Consider the following 26,619-nt stretch of genomic DNA (forward strand, 5'->3'; position numbering starts at 1 on the left):
TCAAGCATCTTTTCATGTGCTTATTGGCCATTTGTGTATCTCCTTTGGAAAAATGTCTATTTAAATTCTTCGCCCATTTTAAAATTGGATTTTTAAAAATTGTTGAGTTTTAAGAGTTCTTCACACATTCTGGATATGTGATCTTTATCAGTTGTATGATTTACAAATATTTTCTTTCATTCTGTAAGTTGTCTTTTCACTTTATTGTCCTTTGAGGCACAGATGTTTTAATTTTGATGAAATCTAATTTATCTGTTTTTTCTTTGGTTGCTTGTGCTTTTGGTGTCATAGCTGAGAAAATATTGCCTAAACTACAGTCATGAAGCTTACACCTGTGTCTCCTAACAGTTTTATCATTTTTGCTCTTACATTTAGGTTTTAATCTATCTTGAGTTTTAATATAATGGTATGAGATAGGGGTCAAATGCATTCTTTTCCATGTGAATATCCAGTGACCCAGCACCATTTGTTGAAAATACCATCTTGGCCAGGCACGGTGGCTCAGGCCTGTAATCCCAGCACTTTGGGAGGTCGTCGAGGCAGGTGGATCACAAGGTCAGGAGTTCGAGACCAGCCTGGCCAATATGGTGAAACCCTGTCTCTGCTAAAAATACAAAAAAATTAGCCGGGCATGGTGGCACATGCCTGTAATCCCAGCTACTCAGGAGGCTGAGGCAGGAGAATTGCTTGAATCCGGGAGGCGGAGGTTGTAGTGAGCCGAGATCGCGTTACTGCACTCCAGCCTGGGTGACAGAGCGAGACTCCGTCTCCCTAAAAAAAAAAAAGAAAAGAAAAGAAAAAGAAAAAGAAAATACCATCTTTCCCCATTAAATGGTCTTGGCACTCTTGTGAAAAATCAGTTCACCACCAATGAATGGGTTTATTACTGGACTCTCAATTCTATCCCATGATCTATATGTTTATCCTTATGCCAGTACCACTGATTGTAGCTTTGTAGCAAATTGAAATCAGGGAGTGTGAGTCCTTTAACTTAGTTTTTTTTTTTTTTCAAGATTGTTTTGGCTTTTTGGGTCGCTTTCATCTCTATATAAATTTTAGGATCAGCTTGTCAATTTCTGTGAAAAGTAAGTTAGAATTTTGATAGGGATAACATCAAACCTGTAGATCATTTGAGGGAGTGTTGTCATCACCACAATATTAAGTGTTTCAATCTATGAACATGGGATGTCATTCTATTTGATTAGATTTTCTAAATAAAGTTTTCTTTCAACAATATTTTGTAGTCTTCAGTGTACAAATTTTGCATTCCTTTAATTAAACTTATTACTAAGCATTTTATTCTCTTTTTCTGAGTATTAAAATTTGTATTAAGGTATAATTGACAAAAAATATATTTAGGTGAACAATGTGATGTTTTGAATATGTTTACATTGTAAAATGATTATATCAAGCTCATTAACATATCATCACCTTACATACTTATCATTTCTTTGTTGTAAGAAACTTTAAGATCTAATCTTTTAGGCCAGGTGCGGTGGTTCACGCCTGTAATCCCAGCACTTTGGGAGGCTGAGGTGGGCGGATCACTTGAGGTCAGGAGTTCAAGACCAGCCTGACCAACATGGAGAAACCCCGTCTCTACTAAAAATACAAAAATTAGTCAGGCGTGGTGGTGCATGCCTGTAATCCCAGCTACTCAGGAGGCTGAGGCAGGAGAATCACTTGAACCCAGGAGGTGGAAGTTGCAGTGAGCCAAGATTGCGCCATTGCACTCCAGCCTGGGCAACAAGAGCGTAACTCCGTCTCAAAAAAAAAGAGTTCTAATCTTTCACCCTCTTCGGCCTTCCAAAGTGCTAGGATTACAGGCGTGAGCCACTGTGCCTGGCCTGATATTTCTTCAAGATACTGATTTCCTTTGGATATATACCCAGAAGTGACATTGCTGGATCACATGATAGCTCTATTTTTAATTTTTTGAGGAATCTCCATACTCTTGTTCATAATGCCTGTACCAATTTACATTCCTACCAACCGTGTATGAGGGTTCCCTTTTCTCCACATCCTCGGAACACGTTGTTATCTTTTGCCTTTCTGAAAATTACCATTCTAACAGGTGTGAGGTGATATCTCATTGTGATTTTAATTTGCTTTTCCTTGATGATGAGTGATGTTGACCATTTTTTTCATAGGCCTGTTGGTCATTTGTATGGCTTCTTTTGAGAAATGTCTACTCAGGTTCTTTGCCTTTTTTTTTTTTTTTGAGACAGGATCTCCCTTTTTCACCCAGGCTGGAGTGTGCTGGCATGATCTTGGCTCACTGCAACCTCTGCCTCCCGAGCTCAATCAATTCTCCCACCTCAGCCTCCTGAGTAACTGGGACTACAGGCATGCACCATGCACCCAGCTAATTTTTGCCTTTTTTTGTGGAGAAGAGGTTTCACAGTGTTGCCCAGGCTGCTCCTGAATTCCTGGGCTCAAGCTATCAGCCCTCCTCGGCCTCCCAAAGTGCTGGGATTACAGACATGCGATTAAAGGTGCGCCCAGTGCCTTTGCCCATTTTAAAATCAGGTTGTTTTCTCGCTATTGAGTTGTTTGAATTCCTTACATATTTTGGATCTTAACCCCTGATCAGATGTATGGTCTGCAAATATTTTCTCCCATTCTACAGGTTGTCTCTTCACTCTGCAGGTTGTTTCCTTTGCTGTGCAGAAGCTTTTTAGTTTGATGTCATTTCTTTTGTCTATTTTTGCTTTTGTTGCCTGTGCAAAAATTCTTTTTGATGTTATTGGAGTAGAATTTTTAAAAAATTTTCATTTCAGATTTTTCATTGCTAGTATATAGAAATACATCTGATTTTTGTATATTGATATTATATCCTGCAATCTTTTTGAATTATTTGTTCTATTAGCTTATTAGTAGATTCTTTTGCAGACATCCATGTCTTGTTCTTCATCTTAGGGGAAAAGCTTTCAGTCTTTTACCATTAAGTATAATGTTACTGTGTTTTTTTTGTAGCAGCCCTTCATTAGGTTGGGGAAATTCCCTTCCATTTCTAGTTCCCTTGTATTCCCAGTTAATCATGAAAGGATAATGAATTTTGTCAAATGCTCTTTCTGCATCTAATAAAATGATTATGTGGATTTTTCTATTTATTTAATTTATATATATTAATATAATTAATTATTTAACATTAATTTTTATAAGTTGAAGCAACTGTGCATTCTTGGGAGAAATCCCACTTGCTTATGGCATATAATTCTTTTTACATTATTTCTTAAGGGCACAGAGTTTACTTTTACTTCTGCATATCATCTAAGGCACTCAAGCCATACTACAATTGGATCAAGAACTAGTGCCCAAGACATGTAACCATCATTATTATTGCTATCATCATAAATGAGAGCACAAGGTGATGACATTCTGAGCTAGAATGACAAGCCCAAATGAGAAACCTCATTTTAAGGAATGAGATAAAATTTGGAGACAAGGCCATATGGGATTATTACATTTCTCAATGTTGTTGAATAATCCCTACATTCCTGGAATATGCCTTGCTTGATCATGATACTCTATTCTTCATTTTTATTTTTTATATTTCTTAAGCATAGCCTGACAACTACACTTTATTTTTAAAAATGTTTTATTTTTTAAAACAGGAAAAAATATATACATATATATACACACACATATATATGTATACATATATTTATCTAAAGTATCTGGCTTAATGAATTCTTAAAAATAAAACACTAATGTAACCAGTACACAGGTCAAGAAGCAGAACATTATCAGCCCCTCATAAGGCCACTATCGTGCCCCCTCTCAGTCACTACCCTTCACTATCCAACAGGAATAACCACTATCCTAACTCCCAACACTGCTGATTAGTTTAACCTGCTTTTAAAACTTTGTGTAAAGGAATAATAGTCACGCTCATTTCACTCAATACTGTATTTGTGAGATTCATCATGTTGCATGCAGCTGTTGGTTGTTTTTCTCCTTGGTGGATAATAGCCCATTATATGAATGTACCACATTTATCAATTTATTCTGATGTTATTGGGGGATTGAGTCGCTGTATTTTAGAAATATTATGCATTTTAGAAATACAGCCGGACACGGTGGCTCATGCCTGTAATCCCAGCACTTTGGGAGGTTGAGGTGGGTGGATCACCTGAGGTCAGGAGTTCGAGACCAGCCTGCCCAACATGGCAAAACCCATCTCTATTAAAAATACAAAGATTAGCTGGACATGGTGGTGCATGTCTGTAATCCTACTCAGGAGGCTGAGGCAGGAGAATCACTTGAACCTGGGAGGCCGAGGTTGCAGTGAGTGAAGATTGCACCACTGCACTTCACCCTGGGTGACAAGAGCGAAACTTCATCTCAAAGAAAAAAAAAAAAAAAGGAAGAAGAAAGAAATATGCACAGTCAGTACTCCTGTGACTATTTTGTACATGTCTCTTGGTGAATATATCTCCCTTTTCTGTTGGGTATGTACCCAGGATGGAATTGCCATCCTAGAGATCCTTTAAGATACAGGAGAAAATAGAAAAGTTTTTTCTATTCATTACAGTGGAGACAACTGCATTTTTAAAATAATGACTTCGATTTTCCATGAGGGTTTAAATATCATAGTGTTATTTTTCTCATTCCAGGAACATGTAATAAGTTTTTAAGTAAAGTATTAGCATATAATATAATGCTTTATTCTGGAATTGTCTATAGCTACACTGTCTAATACAGTAGCCACTAGCCATAGAAGGCTATTGAGCACCTGAAATGTTGGGTAAATGTAAAATACAAAATAGACTTACAAGATTTAGTACGAAATAAAGAATGTACAATATCTTATTAATAATTTCAAAATATCCATTACAGGTTGAAATGATAGTACTTTGGATATACTGGGTGAAATAAAACATATTATTAAAATAAATCTCACCTTTTTTTAAAAAATGTGGCAACTAGAAATTTTAAATTGGACGTGTTGTTCACAATTTTATTTCCTTCGGACAGTGCTGGTCTGAATTAAATACATGCAATTAAATTACAATGCATGCAATTAAATACGTGGATAAGGATTGTTTTAATACTTCAAATGTACATTACTTTCAGTTCTGTTTGACAAAGGACAGGTCATGGGCTGCTTTGGACCATTTAGTATTGGCACTTTGTGGCTGGCACATTTATTTAAAAGATATTAAATACTCTTTAATTTGATGAATTGTATTATTTTCTTTTTAGGTTAAACTTCCACATTGCTTACATTGTACATGATGATATTCCTGAGGGAATAAGAATAGATAACAAAAGTCTATTTGGAAATTGAAGGAGTAGGATTGGATATGAAAAATATTAGTTAAGATTTTTTAATATTTCTTTTATCAAAACAGCTTTCTTTTTTCTTTTCTTTTCTTTTTTTTTCTTTTTTTTTTTTGAGATGCAGCCTCACTCTGTTGCCCAGGCTGGAGTGCAGTGGCATGCTCTCGGGTCACCGCAACCTTCGCCTCCTGGATTCTGGTGATTCTTCTGCCTCAGCCTCCAGAGTAGCTGGGATTACAAGCATGTGCCACCACGCCTGGCTAATTTTTGTATTTTTAGTAGAGACGGGGTTTTGCCATGTTGGGCAGGCTGGTCTCGAACTCCTGACCTCAGGTGATCCGTCCACCTTGGCCTCCCAAAGTGTTGGGATTACAGGCATGAGACACTGCGCCCAGCCGACAAAACAATTTTCTTAAATTGTAATTCCTTATAGATTAACATAAAGCTTGTGTTATACTTAGTTTAGCACATGTGTAAACAAAGTATCTTTTGGGTGAGTTTATTTTTATATTAACAAGGATGTTTACTTCTTTAGGTAAAGTAACCTATTTCTTTTTCTTTGGTTGGCAATTAGGGCAATACTAATTACCTAATCATAACAGAAGCGGTGCACTCCAGACTCATTATTCCTATCATTGGATATTGTCTGACTGATGAATTGTGATCCCTGTTACAGGCCAAAATAGCGAGGTCCTGCTTCGATAATTGCTAAATATATTTTTCTTGAATTATATATTTTTTGCCTTATGTCGACTGTGAAAAATATAAACTATAACTTCTCACCTTTCTTTTGGTGAGAAAAAAATAGGCCTCAATCATTTTGGTAACAATATAAAACAAGTAAAAGAAAAAAATAGGTCTGAAAAGATCTTGGAGTCACCTTAAACTTTATCTGCCATGAGACACTTAGAAGAATCAGACCTTTGTTGAAGATTACAGAACAGAGACTCCTTCAGTCACACCCAGGAGACAGGTATTCACCGTAAAGACTAGAATGAAGCGTGGGAAGTGGATGGATCCAGTGCAGCCCCAGGGAACTGGACACTCACATGCCCCTGGGAAGCAGGTCTTTGTTGCTCTCCTTCCATCACTTGGTCTCAGCTTGTCTTTGACTGGCTTCTACCACTTGTGCCTCCACCCAACCTGCTGCTACATTCTCCTGGTTTCTGCTTACTCAGATGTTTTGCATCCGAAGCCCATTTTGGCCCCTTCTGCCTTACCCTCTCTTAGCTCCAACCTTTCTCTTACATCAGACAGCTCCGTCTCTGCATTCTCCACTTTCCATTTCCAAGGGAGTGTCTGATTGGCTTACTAATTATCAGAGTCCGTGTTTGATGAGAACTGTTTGCTCCAGGTCACCTCACAGGATGATGACTACATCACGGATTGTGCGCTCCTGGGTCACGCGATCACTCTTAATTTCAATTAGCTGGGCTGGGGGTGGGGAGGGGGTAAGGAACGTTTTTTGTAGTTATTTGTGCAACCCCTGCTCTAGAAATAGTTTGGGTAACTGTTTCCTTTCCAAAAGGACTCTCTGGGTACGGTAAGCATCTCTCTCTCATACACACATATATTAAAATAACAGTGACTAAAACAAAGGGAGCATGAATAAATTGAATTATGAAGTTAAATGTATGAAATAATGAATGAACAAGGGAAGAAACCGATACTGACCCAGGGTCAACAACTACCTATGTCCAAGTAAAATTTCTTTGCAGTCTGACAAATTGGCTTTCAAGATTGCATTTTGTTTTGCGAATTAAGCCATTTTTAAGTCATGAGTCGTAGTTTTCTGGAGGCCCCCGGCATCCGGAACCCATGAATGCCACGTTCTTTCTAGCAGCCTTCAGCAATTTGAGGGCGCTTTGTTTCTTACGTTGGGAGAGAAATCCATCAGGAAATCGACGCCCAGGATCAGATGCAGATCCTGGGATCCTTGGCTCTGAGTAGCACGGTGGAAAAGTGAGGTAATCCAGGCTCTGGGCCCGTTTTCCTAGGAGCCCAGGGCGCTTCACCTGTCTGCAGTCAGCCCCTTTCTTGGACGTCTCCTCCCCTGAGTTTCCTCCTCATAGGCTTGTCCCTGGGAGTGTGGGCGGCCCCTTTCTTGAGCGCAGAAACACTTACTTTTCCCCCTACCCTGCTCCTCCTCCTCCACAGCCGTCTTTCTCTTTGCCTCAGCCACTTCCTTCCTTGGCCTCACCCTCCCCAGTGCACTGAAGAAGGTAACCGGGTCCAGACCCACGCGGCGCCAGTTCTCCGGCGGGAAGGAAAACCGTGCAGAGAGGTGCGTGAGCGCCCGGGCAGATGTGGCTTAGGTAGCAGGGATGGACTGGGTGTCCGTGGTGCGCCGCCGGGCACCGCGGGCTGCGGTGAGAGTCGGGTCAGGAGGGGGCCGGGAGGGGGCTCAGGGCGCGCGGAAGCTGCGACCGGCTGGGCTGAGACCTCGCGGGTTGGGGTCCCGTGGGGCGCGCGCCGCCCACGCCCCCACCTCTCGGGTCGACTTCCGCACTCGGCTCACGTGACGTTTCGCCGGCCGGGGGCGGACTGGGAAGCCGGCAGAAATGGAACGATTTTTACCGCGGTGCGACGTGTCGGCTTTGCACTTGGCGGTGGTTCAGGAGCCAGTTCTGCAAAGCTGGGTGGGGAAGGGCTCGGGGCGAGGGGAGAGGCTGCCCCGAGGAACGTGGTGGCCTCAGGGCAGTGGACTCTGCAGCGCCGGAGGTGGGTGCGGCTCTGTGCGCTCCAGGTCAGGGGGTGCAGAGTCGTGAGGGGACACCAGGGGCTCGTGGAGCCCGGGGCAGGGTCCGTTTTCGTCGCCCGGTTTGGGTGCTCGCTCTCGCGGCGCTTCGGGGCGCTCGGGCCACGGGGGAGGCAGACCCGCGGCGCCGGGCCGGGAGCTGCGGAGACAAAGGCTTCCGGGACGCGGCCCTTCCCGGGCGCCAGCGGTGCCGCCCCGCCACTGGGGGCCCAGCCCCGCGCTCCCCAGCCCTGCACTGGTGCCGGCGGTGACCGTGTGATGATGGGCTGCAGGGCACGGGGTTAGGAGACTTCTACCAGGCAGAACCCCAAACTGGTAGCAGGATGGCCAAATATGGAGTGAGCGCGCCCCAGACCGGAGGGAGTAAGGAGCCCAGTCATCCTTTGACCCGCACCAGCTGCTTGCCCGCGATTGCGAAGGAGGGCTGGGAAAACGTGCCCAGCCCGAGTGTGTAAAGTTGGTTCCTGATTCCGGACATACCTATTCCAGTAGGCTTTATTTCCTTGGATATTAGAAAATCTCCATGCATTGCCTCCAAACTTTTGAAAAATAACAATGCCCTGAGGGTCCTTAAATACATTCTAAAGTGTGTATTGGTGGTGAGTTTCGGGTTCTGCCCAGTCCTCCGACTTTCCGCTTCCTTTGTGTTTCCCACGCACAAAGCCGACATCGATTCTGCGACAATTAGAGTGCCTGGCCGTCATCTGCCTCGCCTTCCCTGGAGCCTTTTCCTGTCTTCTGGTCCAGCCGCTCACCATTAAGCTCTTCCCTTTAGACTTGCTCTGCTTCTCACCTCTCCTCATTGTTCTTTTCTTTTTTTTTTTCTTAGACATAGTTTCGCGGTACTCGTGAGAATGTGTTACATTCGTATAACCAAATCAGGGTAATTGGTATATCCATCACCCTAAATATTTATCTCTTCTTTATGCTAGGAACATTCAACTTACTTGCTTTTAGCCATTTGGAAGTGTACAATCCATTAATGTGAACTATAGTCACCCCACTGATCAATGCAGCACCAGGTCTTATTTCTTCTAACTGTGTTTATACCCATCAACCTCCCTTCACCCTCCGCCCCCTTCATTGTTCTTCATCTTGCTCTCTGCAGTCCTGGGATTCTGTCCTTATTATAAAAGGCCATGGGTCTTTCAAGGATTGTGTCACAATAGGTATTTTTCCCCCTTTGTCCCTCTCCTTCCTAAATAATAAATAAATAAAACGTCAAATTATGTATGCTAGCAATTGTTTTTAAACCTGTTATTTTCCTATTTATGGTGGTCTGGGCAGGGAGCCTTTCTTGCTTTGTAAGTGTTCTGCCTTGGTAAGAGCTCAGCATGTCACGTTTCATACAAATACCACTCACTATTATATTTAGTGTATTTGCATAATGGCAAAAGAGGAAGAGGAAGCGGGGAAACAGCCACCACGATGTGGTAGAAACAGCATTTAATTGTGGGGCATTAACCCCTGTTTCGTTATCCTTAAAATAAAGGTAAATAAATGCCTTGCAAGGTTCTTAGAACTACATGAATTAACGTAGATAAGGAGCCTGATGTGTAATTAAGTATAAAGAAACGCTGGTTGCCTTTCATGCTTAAAATTGGATGAACGTACATCTGCTTACTATAATGCAGGTATGCGTACTATATATAATAGATGAATTTCCCCTTTGATGCTCATTATTCAATGAGAGCTAAGTCTGAAGTATGTTGCTGGAGGTGGGAGGAAGGAGTGAAGAAGGGTGTTAAAGAGATAACATCTTTCTGGGGTCGGGAATCAGAGAATCAGAGAATTGGAAAGTTCCTTAATTTCTTTGGACATTTTCATTCTCCCTCTGTCCAGTACAGGCTAATTTCCTCATCATGCCTCACAGATCCTTACTATGTCTGCATTAATATTTCTAGGAACAGGGTGCAAACTTTATTCATTGTTGGGCAATTTTAATTGCTAGATAACTTTTTTATATGGCTCTCAAATCTGCCTTTCTATTACACTTACCCATCCTACCCAGTAGAGGAACACAAAGACTATTCATAGAAGTATATAAAAAAGAGCTTTAGTTTTTTTTTTGTTTTGTTTTTAAAGCAGCAGTTCTTCTCTAAGCTAACTTTATGGGTCAGGATTCTTTAGAGTGCAAGTAATAGAAACTCAATCAAACCAACGCAAGCAAAAAGGAAAGATACCGGTTCATGTAGTTGGAAAGTCCAGGGTCATATATAGGCTCAGTCATTGTTATATGGCTGGACATTTCTTTGTGTTAGCTTTACTCCTGGCAAGCTGTTCTCACGTGGTGGCCATTGACATCAGGGACTATAAACTAATATCATACAACCCAGTGAAAGGAGAGTGTCATTTTACTAATAGTTCTAGCAAAATCACAGGGCTGAACGTCATTGTTCTGGATGGGCTCAGCTACCTCATGCCTCAAACCAATCATTCTGGCCCTGAACTGCTTCTGGAGCCCAGAGTAAGACTCTACCCAGGATACATGGGTTTAGCATAAGGAGGGAAAGGCTTTATCCAAACAAAACATAGACTGCTGGTGCCAGAATGGGAAATGGGTGCTGGGCAGACAAAACAACAGTTGCCCACCACACTGCTATTAATAGTTTTTTCCCACTTTTTTTTTTTTTTTTGAGACGGAGTCTCGCTCTGTCGCCCAGGTTGGAGTGCAGTGGCGTGATCTCGGCTCACTGCAAGCTCCGCCTCCCGGGTTCACGCCATACTCCTGCCTCAGCCTCCCGAGTAGCTGGGACTACAGGCGCCCGCCACCATGCCCAGCTAAATTTTTTTTGTATTTTTAGTAGAGACGGGGTTTCACCGTGTTGGCCAGGATGGTCTCGATCTCCTGACCTCGTGATCCACCTGCCTCGGCCTCCCAAAGTGCTGGGATTACAGGCGTGAGCCACCGCGCCCGGGCTTTCCTACTTTTATTCTCATGGCATGGTGTTCAGGCCTAGTGGCTGTGTACTCTGTGTATATTTTCGCTTTTTAGTATCTCTCTTAAACTATGTCTTGAATTGCATATAATGTTACAGATATGACTTCACCAACACAAAGTCCTCAATATTTGAACACTATAAATTTTCATATTAAGTTTTATGAAGATGCATTTAATTGAATATTTTGCGTTTTATTGCAATCTAAGCTTCTTAAATTATAATATTCGCACAAGCAACAGAGCAGATGGTAGTGGCACTTTTAATAATTAGCAGATAGAAAATCTAGTGTCCCAATCAATATCATGTAAGCAGGTGGTATATAGTCATAGGTGTCACTCTTGTTTTTAACAGCTAGCAAGAATTAGTTACAATCCATCTGGATAAAGTTGTTTCTTCCAAAGTATCACCCCAAAGGAAACCATACACACAACTCCACCTTTTTGGTCTCTTATATGATTTGAAAAAATTATGATTTGAAAACAGACTGAACTGATGCATCTTCTACCCAGTTGCTCATACTTCCCGACATCCTGCAGGTGTACTTCCAATCCCTCTCATGCCTTTGCGTGTTCTTTTCAGTTCATGAGGTCAATATTTCTTTACCCTCTACTCTTAGTGCCAGACATGATAGAGCAGTGAGCATTATAGTCAGATCCCTGCAGAGGGGAGCTTACCCTGTAGAAGTGAAAGTCCAGAAATGTAATTCCAATTAAGTGAAATGAAGAGGGGCACCCGGTGCTATGGGAACACACAGTGAGGGAGGTGCTCCTCCTCCACGGTTTCAGGGAAGGCTTTTATTTAAGCTGGAGCAGGATGTGTGTGAATTAGCTCCTGGAAGGAGGAATAGCTATAGTCTGGGTTGAAGCCACAGTATGTGTGAAGGCTGGAGGTGAGAGAGCAAGGGGGCATTTGAGAGATTAAAAAGTCCCACATGGCTACAGCCTAGAGTTCAAGGGGGTGGAAGAGGCTGGAACAGTGTGCGGGACCCAGCTCGTGGAGGACTTAGTGAACCAAGGTAAGGCTCAGCTTTTGTTTTATTCTGAACTCCTCCTTATCTGCAGATGAATGATCTTCACCATGAGCTATTTATTGCAATCGGATTTACTGGGCACTGCCCAGAGAAGGCCATGATGTCCCTGTACGTCACTGGATTGACCGGATGGTATTAAAATTGCTGTTGTATTGATCTGCCTCCCCAACTAGACTACAGGCTCCTGAAGGGCAGGGAGTGTTTGTCAGTTTATTCTGGGGTGCCCAGCCCCCAGCTTAGGCCTACCTCAAGTGTGCTATGTGTTTTCTCCTTTGTTGCCTTGCTTTGTGTATGCACTTCCTCCTGTATAGAGTGCCCTACCCCACCAGTCTGGCTGGACCACTCCTCCCCAGTGACCTCCAGGAAGCCTCCTGCTGCTTCTTCCTTTGTGCTTCCATATGCCTTGGACCCACCACTCAAAGAGTATTCGTCTCATTGCTTTTCATTGCAGGCCCTCATCTGTCTTTAGAATGTGAGATCCCCGAGGGCAGATCCTGTGCTACACACCTTTTGTATTTTTGGTGCCTGGCAGGGTACCATGAAGAGGACCTACTCAGAGTGATTCGTGGGTGCAAGGAGAATGGCTGTATTCTCCCCCACAGACGTGGAGAATAGGAGTGCAGGGAGCTGAGGGGGCGGTTACAAAGGTAGAGGGAAAATGGGGACACTTCAGTGCCACATGCATCACACAAATATTTTTAGGAAAAGGAACATGGTAAATTAATAGTGACAAATGTGACCTGAACAAGACAAAGGGCTCTTGGATTTGGATGTGCTTAATGGAATGTAATGGTGATAATTTAGACTTCCTTTTTCTCTCCCAGGCAGCAATGAATGTGGATCATGAGGTTAACCTCTTAGTGGAGGAAATTCATCGTTTGGGTTCAAAAAGTAAGTATCTAACAGAGATAGAGTATTTCTCCTGGCTTTACCTTGGAACAGGTGAGACTGGCATGCTGGAGAAGCCTATGAAGGGGTCACCCAGGGCTTCAGGACACAAGTGTGGCAGCTCTGCCCACAGCCCCAGGTTATAACTGCCCTTAGCCAGGAATTGACATCTGGAGACACGGGGCTTTTGGGGTATTGTGATTCTGATGCAGGGAATAGTTGAGATATTTCATTATTTTTCAATAGAAAGCAAATTACCAAGCTTCTTTTATTTGACTGCATTGAAATTTGGTAATTGAATCATGTTCAAATTTTTACTTGTCATACTATTAAAATTCATGTTTTCTGCCTTGTTCTGCCATCATTTTACAAACTTCTTTTTTTTCAAATCATCTTATCTAAAATATCATCATTTTACAAACTTCTAAATGACTAGGGATTTACATTGAAATTATACTAAATTATACTAAATTGTCTTTATTTTCTCCAAATCTTGAGTTTTGTATAATCAGATATTAAGTAACTAAAATAAATCATCCTTTAGGTAGTGTTTAAGAAAAATTATCTTTTTCTTCAGCAATAACTAGGCAGCTTCCTTGAAGATAGTGACATGCAAAATTGGTAGTGTTAGTGTCTTCTTCCTAAGTCGTAATGACAATTACTATTATACTTGCAGCTTTAGGTATTTGGTACATCTCAGATGAGATATGCAAGAATTTGGGGGGCATTTTGAAAATAATAAGAATAATAGACATATTCAGCAACAACTAGGATAATAGAACTCGAAGTTTTAAAATTACATCATGTAAGTGAAAAACAGTTCTAGAAAGTACCTCACAAGCTCTCAAGATTTGTGTCATTATAGTTTGATTCTTCTTAAAGCACTATCTGTTCCTGAATCACAAATCCTTTGAAGTAACAGGACACACTTGGAAAATTCCATTAAGCCATTAATATCAAATGTCCCCTGCAGTGGTTTTCTGTTCCTGCTGTAACAGATTGCCACAAATTTAGTGATGTAAAACAACACATTTAATATCTTAAGAGTTCTGTAGGTCAGGAGTTTGACAATGGTCCTGCTGGAGTAAGATTAAGGTGTTGGCAGGGGACTCCTTTCTATAGGTTCCAGGAGGGAATCAGTTTCCTTGCCTTTTCCAGCTTCTAGAAGTTGCCTTGGCTCATGACTCCCTTTCTCTGTCTTCAAAGCGAGCAAGAGCTGATTGAGTCCACACATTGCATCATACTGACATCCTCCACTTTTAATTCTTTTTTGTTTTCCAGAGAGAATCTTACTCTGTCACTCAGGCTAGAGTGCAGTGGTGCAATCTCAGCTCACTGCAACCGCCGCCTCCCGGGTTCAAGCGATTCTCCTGCCTCAGCTTCCCAAGTAGCTGGGATTATAGGCACCTGCCACCACGCTCAGATAATTTTTGTATTTTTAGTAGAGATGGGGTTTCACCATGTTAGCCAGGCTGGTCTTGAACTCCTGACCTCAGGTGATCCACCTGCCTCGGCCTCCCAAAATGCTAGGTTTACAGGTGTGAGCCACCACACCCGGCCTAGTTTCTTGTATTTTTATTAGAGATGGGGTTTTACCAGCCAGGTGCAGTGGCTCACGCCTGTAATCCCAGCACTTTGGGAGGCTGAGGCGGTTGGATCATGAGGTGAGGAGTTCGAGACCAGCCTGGCCAACATGGTGAAACCCTGTCTCTACTAAAGATACAGAAAAAAATTAGCCAGGCGTGCTGGCATGTGCCTGTAATCCCAGCTACTAGGGAGGCTGAGGCAGGAGAATCGCTTGAACTCGGGAGGTGGAGGTTGCAGTGAACCAAGATTGTGCCACTGCACTCCAGCCTGGGCAATGGGGCAAGACTTCGTCTCAACAACCAAACAAACATAAAAGAGATGGGGTTTCACCATGTTGGCCAGGCTGGTCATGAACTCCTGGCCTCAAGTGATCCACCTGCCTCGGCCTCCCAAAGTGCTGGGATTACAGGTGTGAGCCACCGTGCCTGGCCTGCCTCCCTCTTCTGTTTTAAGGACTTTTTGGATTACACTGGGCTCACCCAGATAATCTAGGATACCTTCCTGTCGTAGGGTCCTTAATTGAATTGCATCTGAAAAGTCCCTTTTGCCATGTAAGGTAACATACAGATTCTAGGGATTGGGACATGGATATCTTCAGAGGCCTTTATTCTTCCTACTATTCCCTCTTTTTTGTCTTAGTCACTCTATTTCTATATCAAACCTGAGTCATCATTACTGAAATGTACCAAGAAAAGATAAATGAGGCATATTAAAGCTGGTATGGACTCTAAGTCCTAAGTTAGTCAACAACTGAGTTGAATCATATGATCAGTTAATACTTATTGAGTATCTATATATGCTAATAACTGTGTAGTACAAGTGGTATAAAGTGTGTTCCTTTTCCTCAGGGATTTTACTACTTAGTTGATGAAAACAGATAAAATCTCATAGTCCAGGTGCCATGGCTCAGGCCTGTAATCCTAGCACATCAGGAGGCCAAGGTGGGAGGATCGCGTAAGCCCAGGAATTCAAGACCAGCCTGGGCAACAAGGTGGGATCCCATCTCTACAAAAAAATAAAAAAATTAGCCAGGCATGGTGGCATGCAACTGTGGTCCCAGCTATACTGGAGGCTGAGGCAGGAGGATTGCATGAGCTCAGGACGTCGAGGCTGCAGTGAGCCGTGTTCAAGCCATTGCACTCCACCCTGGGGGACAGAGTGAGACCCTGTCTCAAAACAAAAACAAAAACAATAAAAAACTCATGAGGCAATTATCCGAAAAAAAAAAATGGTATGCTGAACTATGAAGTGCTGACATGCAGTATGGTCCCTTCAAAATAGATTATTGGAAGTTGTAGTAGTTGGGGGTACTCAATGAAGTCTTGCATCTCAGGTAGGACTTTGAAGTGTAGAGCAGGTCAGTTTAGGGGGAAATCCATGAGTTGGTTTTTGGAATGGGAATGAATGTATTGTTTGAAGAGAACACCGAGAAGACATTGGAAAATATAATTTATTTAGTTTCTTTTTTGAGATGGAGTCTCACTCTGTTTCCTGGGCTGGAGTGCAGTGGCACCATCTTGGCTCACTGCAACCTCTTGTCTTCTGAGTGCAGGCAATTCTTGTGCCTCAGCCTCCCTGGTAGCTAGTATTACAGGTGTCCACCACCACGCCTGGTTAAGTTTTGTATTTTTAGTAGAGATGGGGTTTTGCCATGTTGGCCAGGCTGGTCTCGAACTTCTGGCCTCAAGTCATCCGCCTGCCTCAGCCTCCCAAAGTGTTGGGATTACAGGCGTGAGCCACTTCATCCGGCCATAATGTATTTAGTTTCCTAATCAAAGAAATCAACAGTCTTCCCTAACTCAATTTTTCTCCCACGCATTTCACCACACCCACTTGATGGAGGCCTGATGAGTCTTATTTTCCATAGTGATGTCCCTCCTGTTCCTCCTCCCACACTCCTGATTTTTCCTGAGCTCAGTGAGGTCATCTTACTCTTGGCAGCATTATTATTGTTTTTTTCTTTTTCTCTTTTTTTTTTTTTTTTTTTTTTCTGGGATAGAGTCTTGCTCTGTCACCCAGGCTGGAGTACAGTGGTGCGATCTTGGCTCACTGCAACCTCTGCCTCCTGGGTTCAAACAATTCTCCTGCCTCAGCCTCCTGAGTAGCTGGGATTACAGGCATCTGCCACCACCCCCAGCTAATTTTTGTATTTTTACTAGAGACAGTTTTTCGCCATGTTGGCCAGGCTGGTCTCGAACTCCTGGCCTCATGTGATCCACCCGCCTCAGCCTTCCAAAGTGCTGGGATTGTAGACGTGAGCTGCTGGGCCCGGCCGTGCATTACTATTGTTTGGATAGTTATAGGTGTTACAGGCATATTTCCAAAGATTTGTAGGATTTTCTTTTCTTTATCCATATCAGCCTAGTGTTTATTGGTCATATTCAATTAGTTTTTAAATTCTAACCTTTACATTACTAGAAGAGTGTCATTATTCTGGTAAGGCAAACTGAAATTCCACTTCAAAATTAGCAGCTTTCACATTAGGAGACTTAAGATAATTATCGTAACTTCTATAAGCATGGAAATACTTTTAATTTTGCAGCTTCATCAGGATACCTTGACTTTCTCATTCCTGGCAAAAGATGACTTATTGAGTTTGAAAGCATATATAGATATGTGTTATCTTTGAACGTGTTATGGTTAATTATTTAAGTTGTATCTGGAGTAATTTTGCTTTAGTCTACACATGATGTATGAGCTCAAGATGAAAACTGATGAATTTAGTTTTATCTTTTCATTGAAAGTCAAATTCCTTAAAGTCCCATTTTTCATATAGCGAAAAAAGATTAAATGGGGGAGAGAGCACTTGGAAATTTAAATTCCTTCATTCAACAAATTTTTTTTAGTGTCCCCTTTGTGCTCAAGTGCTGGAGATGTAAAAATGAACAAAATTCCATCTCCATCTTTGAGGTCCTCTTTAGGTAGCTGAAAGACAGACAAACTGGAAGTACCTAGAGGGAAGTGATTAACATGGGCTGTAAAGTTGGACTCTCTGGAAATGAATCCCAGCTCCTCTACATACTTGCTGCGTGACCTTGGCTACCTTACTAAACTTTTCTGTGCCTTGTTTTCCTTATTTGTAAAACAACAATACTCTATTTCAAGGACACATTTCTTCACATTAAAAAAAATCTCTAAAATAGGCCAGGTGTGGTGGCTCACGCCTATAATCCCAGCATTTTGGGAGGCCAAGGCAGGCAGATTGCCTGAGGTCAGGAGTTCGAGACCAGCTTGGCCAACATGGTGAAACCCCGTCTCTACTAAAAATACAAAAATTAGCTGGGCCTGGTGGCGGGTGCCTGTAATCCCAGCTACTTGGGAAGCTGAGACAGGAGAATCACTTGAACCTGGGAGGCGGAGGTTGCAGTGAGCCGAGACCACACCATAACACTCCAGCCTGGGCAACAAGAAGGAAACTCCATCTCAAAAGAAAAAAAAAAATCTCTAAAATAAAAATACATCTTATAGTACATGGCATGCTATGGTTAAATTGGCAGTTTAATTATAATATAAAATAATGATGCTTCTTGTAATCAATTGTGTCTTATCTTCCATGAAATACAGATTAAGTGAATTTTAATGACTGTAAAATGCATCGAACAGTTCTGGATCATAGCAAGTACTCAATAAATGTTAGCTATTAATACTATAAATGATGGTGAGTGCTTTGATAGATATATACTCAGTTTTATAAGAAGAGCTATTCACTCAACTGAGTGGATCATGAAGGACTTCTAGAAAAGGTGGCATTTGAATTCATTCCTGAAGAAAAAGAATTTAGCTAGGAAGAAGTTTCTGGGTTTCTGGGCAGACGGCTGAACACGGGCACTGTTACAAAGGCAGAATCTGTCATATCATCTTAGGCACAGCAAGCAGTTCATTGTGACTGGATCAGGAGGTACATGCAGTGATATGGCAGAAGACCAGGCAAGTGATAGATGCAAGGCCAGAGGATGAAGAGCCTCTTCTGTGAGGCCATGGACTTCCCTTTATTTAGAAGGTCATAGGGAGCCATTGAAATATTAAAGTAGGCTTGATGAGGTGGCTCACACCTGTAATCCCAGCACTTTGGGAGGCCAAGGCTGGAGGATTGTTTGAGCCCAGGAGTTTGAGACCTCGTCTTTATTAAAAATAAAAATAAATTAGGTTTGGTGGTGCACGCCTGTAGTCCCAGCTACGTGGGAGGCTTGGAAGGCTCAAGAGGATCTCTTGAGTCCAGGAGTTCGAGGTTGCAGTGAGCTATGATCACACCACTGCACTCCAGCCTGAGCAACAGATCGACACCCTGTCTCAAAAAAAGAAAAAAGAACGAAAGAGGGATTAAAGTAGAAGAGTAACAATGAGCTTTGCATCTCATAAAGTTTCTTCCACATTTTTTCTTCCACACCCATGTGGAGGATGTATTGAGGGGCAAAAATGCAGAAAAGGAGGCTGGTACAGAGTTCTCAGTCAGCAGCTTGCAGTGATGCAGGTGAGAAACACTCAGGGCCTGAACCAAGGAATTAACTGTGATTGGAGAGGAGAGGCAGTAGCCACAGAAGGCACAAAGAAGGTGGAATCACCCAAACATTTGTCAGATTGAGGGGTGAGGGGGCATGAGAACTCCAAGATTACACTCAGGTTTCTGTCTTTGGTGCCTTTAAAAATTTTAACCAAAGTTGAGAATTTACTGTATGCTGGGCACTCTATAAGAGGCTTTATCTTTATTATGTCTGTTAATCCTTGCAACAGCCCTGTGAGAGGTATTTTTGCCCTCATTTGATGGATACCTGAAGTTCAGAGAGCTTGGAGGACTTGCCTGAGGTTACCAGCAGCTCCACTTCTACCTGTAATCAGTGACAGGTTCCTGTTGCACACAGAGTGTCATGTAGGTAGAAACTGAAAAATCAAAGAGGTGCATCTTTGCTTTCCAGGCCAAACGTGGTCAGATTCCCTGTTTTCCCTTTAGAACATCTTTTGTCCTCCTCATCTTAGATTATCTACTTCAGGTGAGTAAACTTCACGCTGGTCACTGTTCCCCCAGCCACCTTACTCGTTTTCAGCCTTGCCTGTGGCTTGGCACACTCTCTCCATTTGTCTCAGTCACAACAGAGCCCCTGGTTGCTGATACTCAGTGTGTGCTAGGCACTGTGCTGGGTGCTTTCGAACTGTGTCTCCTGGCAGCACTGAGAAAAAGATGTTCAGGTCCCCATTTTACACAGGAGGAAGCCAAGGCTTAGCGAGCTTTAAACAAGTTGCCCAAGGCCAAATGACTAGTAGATGGCAGAGATTTCAACTGAGGACTATTAGGTTTTTAAAAAGCTCATGTATATCATCACAATGAAGATGAGGAAAAAGAAAAAAGCTCCAAGTTATTGTCTCCTTTAAAGTCCAGAATAAGTACTGTCTCCTCCATGAAGTCTTCCTTACCATTCTTGCCCAAAGACATCTTGCCCTCCTCTAAACTGTAAAATATATTTTCTTTTTTTCTTCTTTTTTTTATGAGACAGGGTCTCACTCTGTTGCCCAGGCTAGAGTGCACTAGCACGATCATGGCTCACTGCAGCCTCAAACTCCTGGGCTCAAACAGCCCTCTGCTTCAGCTTCCTGAGTAGCTGGGATCACAGGTGCATTCCACCAGACCCAGCTCTCTCTCTCTCTCTCTCTCTCTATATATATATATATGTATGTATATATGTATATATATACATGTATATATATATGTGTATATATATATGTGTATATATATATATAATTTTTTTTTAGGAGAGACATGGTCTGACTATGTTGCTAAGGTTGGTGTCAAACTTCTGGGCTCAAGGTATCCTCCTACCTTGGCCTCCCAAAGTGCTGGGATTACAGGCATGAGCCATTGCACTCAGCCGGGATGTATTTTCTTTGCTTCTCATTTGGCATCCAATCACATACTGCTTTGTACTGTTGCTTTACTTGTTATGTGTATAGTTCTTATTTCCTCATGGGAATTGAAGTCATTGCTTTGAAAGCTAGAAAGTTATTCTCTCTAGAAAGTGATTCTCCACTTCCTTATGTCTGCCTCTAGTGTCTAACACAGTGCTGCGCTCACAGTAGGAGTTTGCCAAGCATCCAGTCGGAAGTTCTAGCCAGGGAGCATGGGAACTCAAGAACCTTTGGTCAAGGAATGGTCCTCCCCTCACTGTGATGGCCATCGTCTTGACAGTGGGTGTAACCTTGGAAGGGAAGAACCTGCAGTAGAGGGGTAGGAAGAGGTCAGGGATTCAGTCAAGTGGTCAAAGGAATCGCCCAAGGATAGGGAGGTGTCTCCCAGATTACCCTTGCCTCCAGGTTTTCAGGTTATTGATGTTTAACAACAGATCTACTTTTGGTCTATCTTAACTTTCAATGTATATGTTAAAAACTGGCCTCCAAATAAGATAATCTAGGGCTCATATGAAATACAGATTTCTGAGTCTACTACTGGGAATTCAGATTCAGTGGTCCTGATGAATGGCTGATGATTATACATTTTTAAGGAGCCCCCCACTCCCACCCTGGGGATTCCGAGTGTTCAGAACACACTTAGAGAAACACTGCTCTTGATCCTGGTTTTCTCTTTTATTTGTAGTGTTTATTGATTCAAAAACTCACATAACAATTAACAAATAAAATAGAGGGAGAGAAATTCATCTGCAGTATTAGCACTGTAGCACATTCAACTTTTGTAAATGTTGGTTCTCAGTCTTTGTCTGGATAATCCTAAGGCTAAGAGGCATATAGCATGTATTTATTCCATTACTTTTTGGATCAAGGAAGAGAATATGTTGAATTTATGACTGTTAAGTGTTAAATTGCAACCTTGAATAGCCCATAGTTATAAATTTATTAAAGATTTTGTAAGTCTTCCATACTTGAGGGTATGAAACAGACTTTGCATTTGCTAACAATGTATTTTCTCAAACTAGATGCTGATGGAAAGTTAAGCGTGAAATTTGGGGTCCTCTTCCGTGATGATAAATGTGCCAACCTCTTTGAAGCATTGGTAGGAACTCTCAAAGCTGCAAAACGAAGGAAGATTGTAACATATCCAGGAGAGCTGCTTCTGCAAGGTGTTCATGATGATGTTGACATTATATTACTGCAAGATTAATGTGGTTTACATATCTTTATGTACTGCCATTTTTTGTTTCTGGTAAACTGGAATATAAAGTGAAAGAACAAACATTTGAACATACTTAATGTATTTTTATAGAACTTTGTAAACGAAAGGAGATTCATGTTTTAGAAGTCTGTCCTTTTTTATATCTTGAAAGAAAATTTATGTATGATGCTATAAAATAAATCCTATTATTTTTCTCAGGAATCTGGTTAGGAATTGTAGGCAATGAGATTTTTTGCGGGGCAGGGACGGGAATGTTTGTTCATAAATAGACATTTTCTATAGATATTTGACATTCTGCGAAAGCAACAAGCAAACTGAAGACCAACTCCTATGAGAAATATTATGATGTTTATGTAATAAAGACATGTAACTGTCTTAAATTTGCCTTATTTTGTCATTTAAGTATTTGTGTGCTTCTCAGAATTGAGTTTTTGCATCAAGATTAGGCAACTGCAGTAAAAGTTGTGTTACTCTGAAACAAATTCTCTCAAAACTACCAAATTTAAGTAATAGGAAGGGCTGGGCACAGTGGCTCACACCTGTAATTCCAGCACTTTGGGAGGCTGAGACGGGCAGATCACCTGAGGTTGCGAGTTCGAGACAGCCTGGCCAACATGGTGAAACCCCATCTCTACTAAAAATACAAAAATTAGCTGTGCGTGATGGCACACATCTGTAATACCCACTACTCTGGAGGCTGAGGCACAAGGATCACCTGAACCCAGGAGGTGGAGGTTGCAGTGAGCTGAGATCGCCCCACGGCACTCCAGCCTGGGCGACAGAGCGAGACTTGATCTCACAAAAAAAAAAAAAAAAAAAGAGGAATGGTTAGTGTTATGGTTAGACCCTATACAAAATATTTATTTTGAGGCTGATTGTGTGCTTACTGCTGAGTTTGGGGACATGTCAAAAAATCTAACCTAAAAACTTCACATTCTAGTTGGATTACACCCATCTGAAACAATATGGGATAATCTCTGATTGCATGTTACAGAATTTAACATGACTTGGAATACCAAGGAGAATAAAAGCAGTGAAAGCCACAATGGCCAGGGGAGATATCCTGGAGGGGGCAGAACTTGCATGGAGGAATAATTGCAGCTGATTATCTCGAGGGAAAAAAAGATGGGATGATGAGGGTGATTACTGAAGGAAAGGCAGAAGGACACAAATTGGCAAGGCATGATCTCGTGAAAGGCAGGATATGAGGCCGACCAGAATGCTGGGGAGAGAGGTCATTCATTGGACAATGAAAGTGGGACCTGGGAAACCAGGAAGAGGAATGTGAACAGAAACTGGAGCCAGGACATTCCATGATGACAGTGATGTTTAGTGCAGATGGCCCTCACACTAGTGATTCAGGTGGGTTGTAGAGAGTGAAGAAGTGGTCAGACAAGCCAGCTGAAATGTTGCTCAGGAATCTCATGGGGGTGACCATAACGCAAAGGCGGGGGAAGAATGAACTCCAAGCATGTTTTTAAAATCAAAGCCCTCTCATCTGTACTCTTTCTGCTGTGACAGGACCCCAATTCAAAGATCAAACATTAGAATTCACTGGCACTTGATGGTTATTGCTAACATTTATTGAGCATTTACAATGCCAATTCTCATATAACCCTGTGAGGTAGGTACTAATAGTACCTTCCATTTTATAGATGAGGTAAGTGAGGCACTGAAAGGTTAAGTAGCTTGTCCAAGTTCACCTAGGTAGAAAGTTGTAGAGTCTGAATTTTGAAATTGGACTTATCTAACTGGCAATTCCAGGGATGGCGTAGACTTTGAGCGTGGTTGGCTCCAGGGACTAAACAATGTCAAAACTCTCTGCCTTTCCATATTGGCTCTCATGCATTCTCTGGTTTGATCTCTTTCTACTGTAAATAGACTCCCTGCAGATAGCTGGGAAGATGCTGCTAGTAGTTGCGAATTCACTTATTTCTAGATTAGCAATTCTAGTAGAGGGAGCATTTATTATAATATCTAATTATGAATTCCAAGAAGGAAATTCTGATTGTTTCCACTGCAATATAAACCTACCCCTTTGACCAATGGCATTTACCAAGGAGATGAGACACCATGAACTGACAGGCCACAGGTAACATGCTGGTTTCTCAGTGGGGATGGGGTGAGTTATTGTGCTTCACAACCTCATTTCAAATAAGAAAAGGGTAGTTTTCCAAAGGAAACGATGTTGGCTACATGGGAACGACATGGGTTCACTGTAGAAATAAGAGACCTTTTGAAGAATGAATCTTTACAATTATGTGGCAAAAAATGAAAAGGTAAATGAGAAGCGATGGTCAAAAGCTACCATCATATATGCCCTCAGTGACTGAGAGAATGATGAACTTATTAACAGAGGTGGGAAAATTGGATGGAGAAGGAGGGCTAGTTTCAGGGAGTTTGATCTGGGCATGGTAAACTTGAGGTAGTTAAAGTAGAAATGTGTAGTAAGTAGGTGAGGATTTTCTTCTAGAACCCAGGCTAAGTAAAGGCATAGGAGTGTAGACAGAGACTTGGGAATTACGGTTCATGGTTGATTTTCACCTTAATTTTGATTTGTATAGATAATTCTACTTCTGACTCTCATTAGCATTAAATTGAAATTTTAATTATCAGGCACTTAGAAAATACAAAAGACAAACAATCTACAGGCTTTGTAAAAGTCTAGGCTGAGAAATTGAAGCAACCTTTAGATGGAAGCAATGTAGGAAGCCCAAAGACATCTAACAGAATTTTATGAGGCAGCTGACCTTGTGTAATCAAAAAGAATCTTAAAAAATCTATAGAAGTTGAAATTGTTAATCTGTCATGATTTGTTTAATGTCTTCTTGGCGAGCATCAAATGAAGTTTAGTTTTAACCCTTGATGATTTAACATTTAATGAACATCTTCCAGAAAAGGTATATTCATGTGATTGTTCAGTTGTTGTAAGAAAACTGACAGAATATCATTTCTATCTACCATTGATATCCACGATACAGTTTTATGTATTTTCCTTTAGATTCAAGATGGTTAGTTCTTTGTATCAACTTCACATATACATAGTTGTTTTATCTGGATCATGGTCTTAAAATTTTAAATCACAGATTTGATTTTTTTGAGCTATATTCACAGTGAAAATACTCTTTTTTGGCCATAAGCTGCATTGCAGTTAATTATCTCAGTAATAAGTGCCATTGGCTACAGTTGGCTGGGAATTAGAGATTATCAACAGTTGTATACCAACATTCCTTTATTCACGCAATGAAAATATGGAACATCAACTTTGTTCAAGTCACTGTTCTAGGCATTAGGAAGGACTAAAGCAAAGCAAAATAAGAATAAACAAAATTATATTCTAGTCCTCAAAAAACCCCAATTAGTACTATATATTATTAATAAACAGTATAAAAGAAGCTTTGGGTAAATGATATAGAGATATGGGTGCAAAGATAAAGAATCATTCCTGAGGGGACCTGGAGGGCTTTCATGGATAAAGTGACATTTCCTGGGGCTTTAAAGCAATAGAATAATAGGGTAGGACTTTAGGGGTAGAGTCGCTACTGCATACAAAGTCAGAGAAAGGCAAGTAATTTGAGGTAGAGAAGGAAAGTAGTGTAACAACAGTTGAGGCTAGAAAGGAAGGTTGGGACATTATTTTGAACCTTTAGGACAGAACAAACAATTCTAAGTGTATGTCTTAATAATGGTGAATTACAAAGAACTAAAAAAACTTACATAAAATAATTTGATAAGTACCACTAATTATAAAGAAACTTTAATTTTTAAGTTCTGCAACATTGCTATTTTGTGTATTGAGATTAAATAAGACAATCTATAATTATAGCTTATCATCTTCATAGTGAGTGACTGTTCATTGAAAACTGATTAAAGTTACCACGTTTGCAGCCTTGAATTTTCTTAAGTTTCTGTCATAGAAAGTCCAAGCATACCCTAGTGTCCTGCAGTTACAATTTAAAAATAAGTTACTGGCTGAGTACAGTGGTTCACACTTATCCCAGCACTTTGGGAGGCCAAGGCAGGAGGATCATTTGAGTGCTGGATTTCCAGACCATAACAAGACCCCATCTCTACAAAAAAATTTTAAAAATTAACTGGTCGTGGTGGCGTGACCCACTACAGTCTCCACTACTTGGGAGGCTTTCATGGATACCTAGGAATTCAAGGCTGCTGTGAGCCATGACAGTGCCACTACACGCCAGCCTGGGTGTCAGAGTGAAATTCTGCCTCTAAAGAAATAAATAATTAATGGCCAGGTGCGGTGGCTCATGCCTGTAATCCCAGCACTTTAGGAGGCCGAGGTGGGTGGATCACGATGTAAGAGATCGAGACCATCCTGGCAACATGGTGAAACCCTGATGCTAAAAATACAAAAATTATCTGGGCATGGTGGCACACACCTGTAGTCCCAGCTACTGGGGAGGCTGAGGCAGGAGAATCACTTGAACTCGGGAGGTGGAGGTTGCAGTGAGCCACGATCGTGCAGCTGCACTCTAGCCTGGCGACAGAGGGAGACTCCGTCTCAAAAAAGAAAAAAAATTAATTAATTAATTAAATAAATTACAGACCAGGTAACTTAATATATTGACGCAATTGTCTTTTCATTCCATCAGCTGATAGTTGTCCATATACCATTACAATAGCCAAAATTAGAAAAGAGGAGTGGGGCAAGTGATTGAGCAGGGTTGAAAAGGTGGAATAGATTAGATAATTTCCAAACTGGATAAACTGAGGCTCCAACAAATGCCTATTTAACATAATTTAAAGATGTCTGGCTCTCCCTCTCCCGTCTCCCTCTCCCTCTCCCGTCTCCCTCTCCCTCTCCCGTCTCCCTCTCCCTCTCCCGTCTCCCTCTCCCTCTCCCTCTCCCTCTCTCTCTCCTGTCTCCCTCTCCCGTCTCCCTCTCCCGTCTCCTTCTCCCTCTCCTTTCCACAGTCTCCCTCTCATGCTGGGCCGAAGGTGGACTGTACTGCTGCCATCTCGGCTCGCTGCAGCCTCCCTGCCTGATTCT

The 26,619-nt window shown here is 41.8% G+C and overlaps 1 protein-coding gene across 3 annotated transcripts; it reads left to right on the plus strand.

Annotated features, from left to right (window-relative positions):
• Positions 1 to 7,142: 7,142 nt before the first annotated feature.
• Positions 7,143 to 21,988, plus strand: ABRACL (ABRA C-terminal like). 3 transcript variants are annotated; one of them, XM_063605476.1, is made up of 4 exons: positions 7,143 to 7,253; positions 7,444 to 7,570; positions 12,841 to 12,907; positions 21,412 to 21,988. In XM_063605476.1, exons 3-4 carry the CDS (start codon positions 12,847 to 12,849, stop codon positions 21,594 to 21,596), a joined length of 246 nt encoding a protein of 81 aa, XP_063461546.1. In that variant the 5' UTR covers positions 7,143 to 7,253; positions 7,444 to 7,570; positions 12,841 to 12,846; the 3' UTR covers positions 21,597 to 21,988. The 3 variants fall into 3 exon arrangements, with proteins under 3 accessions (XP_063461546.1, XP_003827759.1, XP_063461547.1); XM_003827711.6 differs by lacking the exon at positions 7,143 to 7,253 and having other exon boundaries at positions 7,368 to 7,570; XM_063605477.1 differs by lacking the exons at positions 7,143 to 7,253; positions 7,444 to 7,570 and adding an exon at positions 7,883 to 8,007.
• Positions 21,989 to 26,619: the final 4,631 nt, after the last annotated feature.

This window comes from Pan paniscus, chromosome 5 (assembly GCF_029289425.2).
Source record: "Pan paniscus chromosome 5, NHGRI_mPanPan1-v2.0_pri, whole genome shotgun sequence".
NCBI classification, from domain to species: Eukaryota; Metazoa; Chordata; class Mammalia; order Primates; family Hominidae; genus Pan; species Pan paniscus.

Excerpts from the sequence above, each read along its gene's own strand:
- ABRACL (XM_063605476.1), top strand. The coding sequence starts at position 12,847 with ATGAATGTGGATCATGAGGTTAACCTCTTAGTGGAGGAAATTCATCGT. Across the intron at positions 12,908-21,411 it reads TCATCGTTTGGGTTCAAAAA|ATGCTGATGGAAAGTTAAGC; the intron begins GTAAGTATCTAA and ends TTCTCAAACTAG.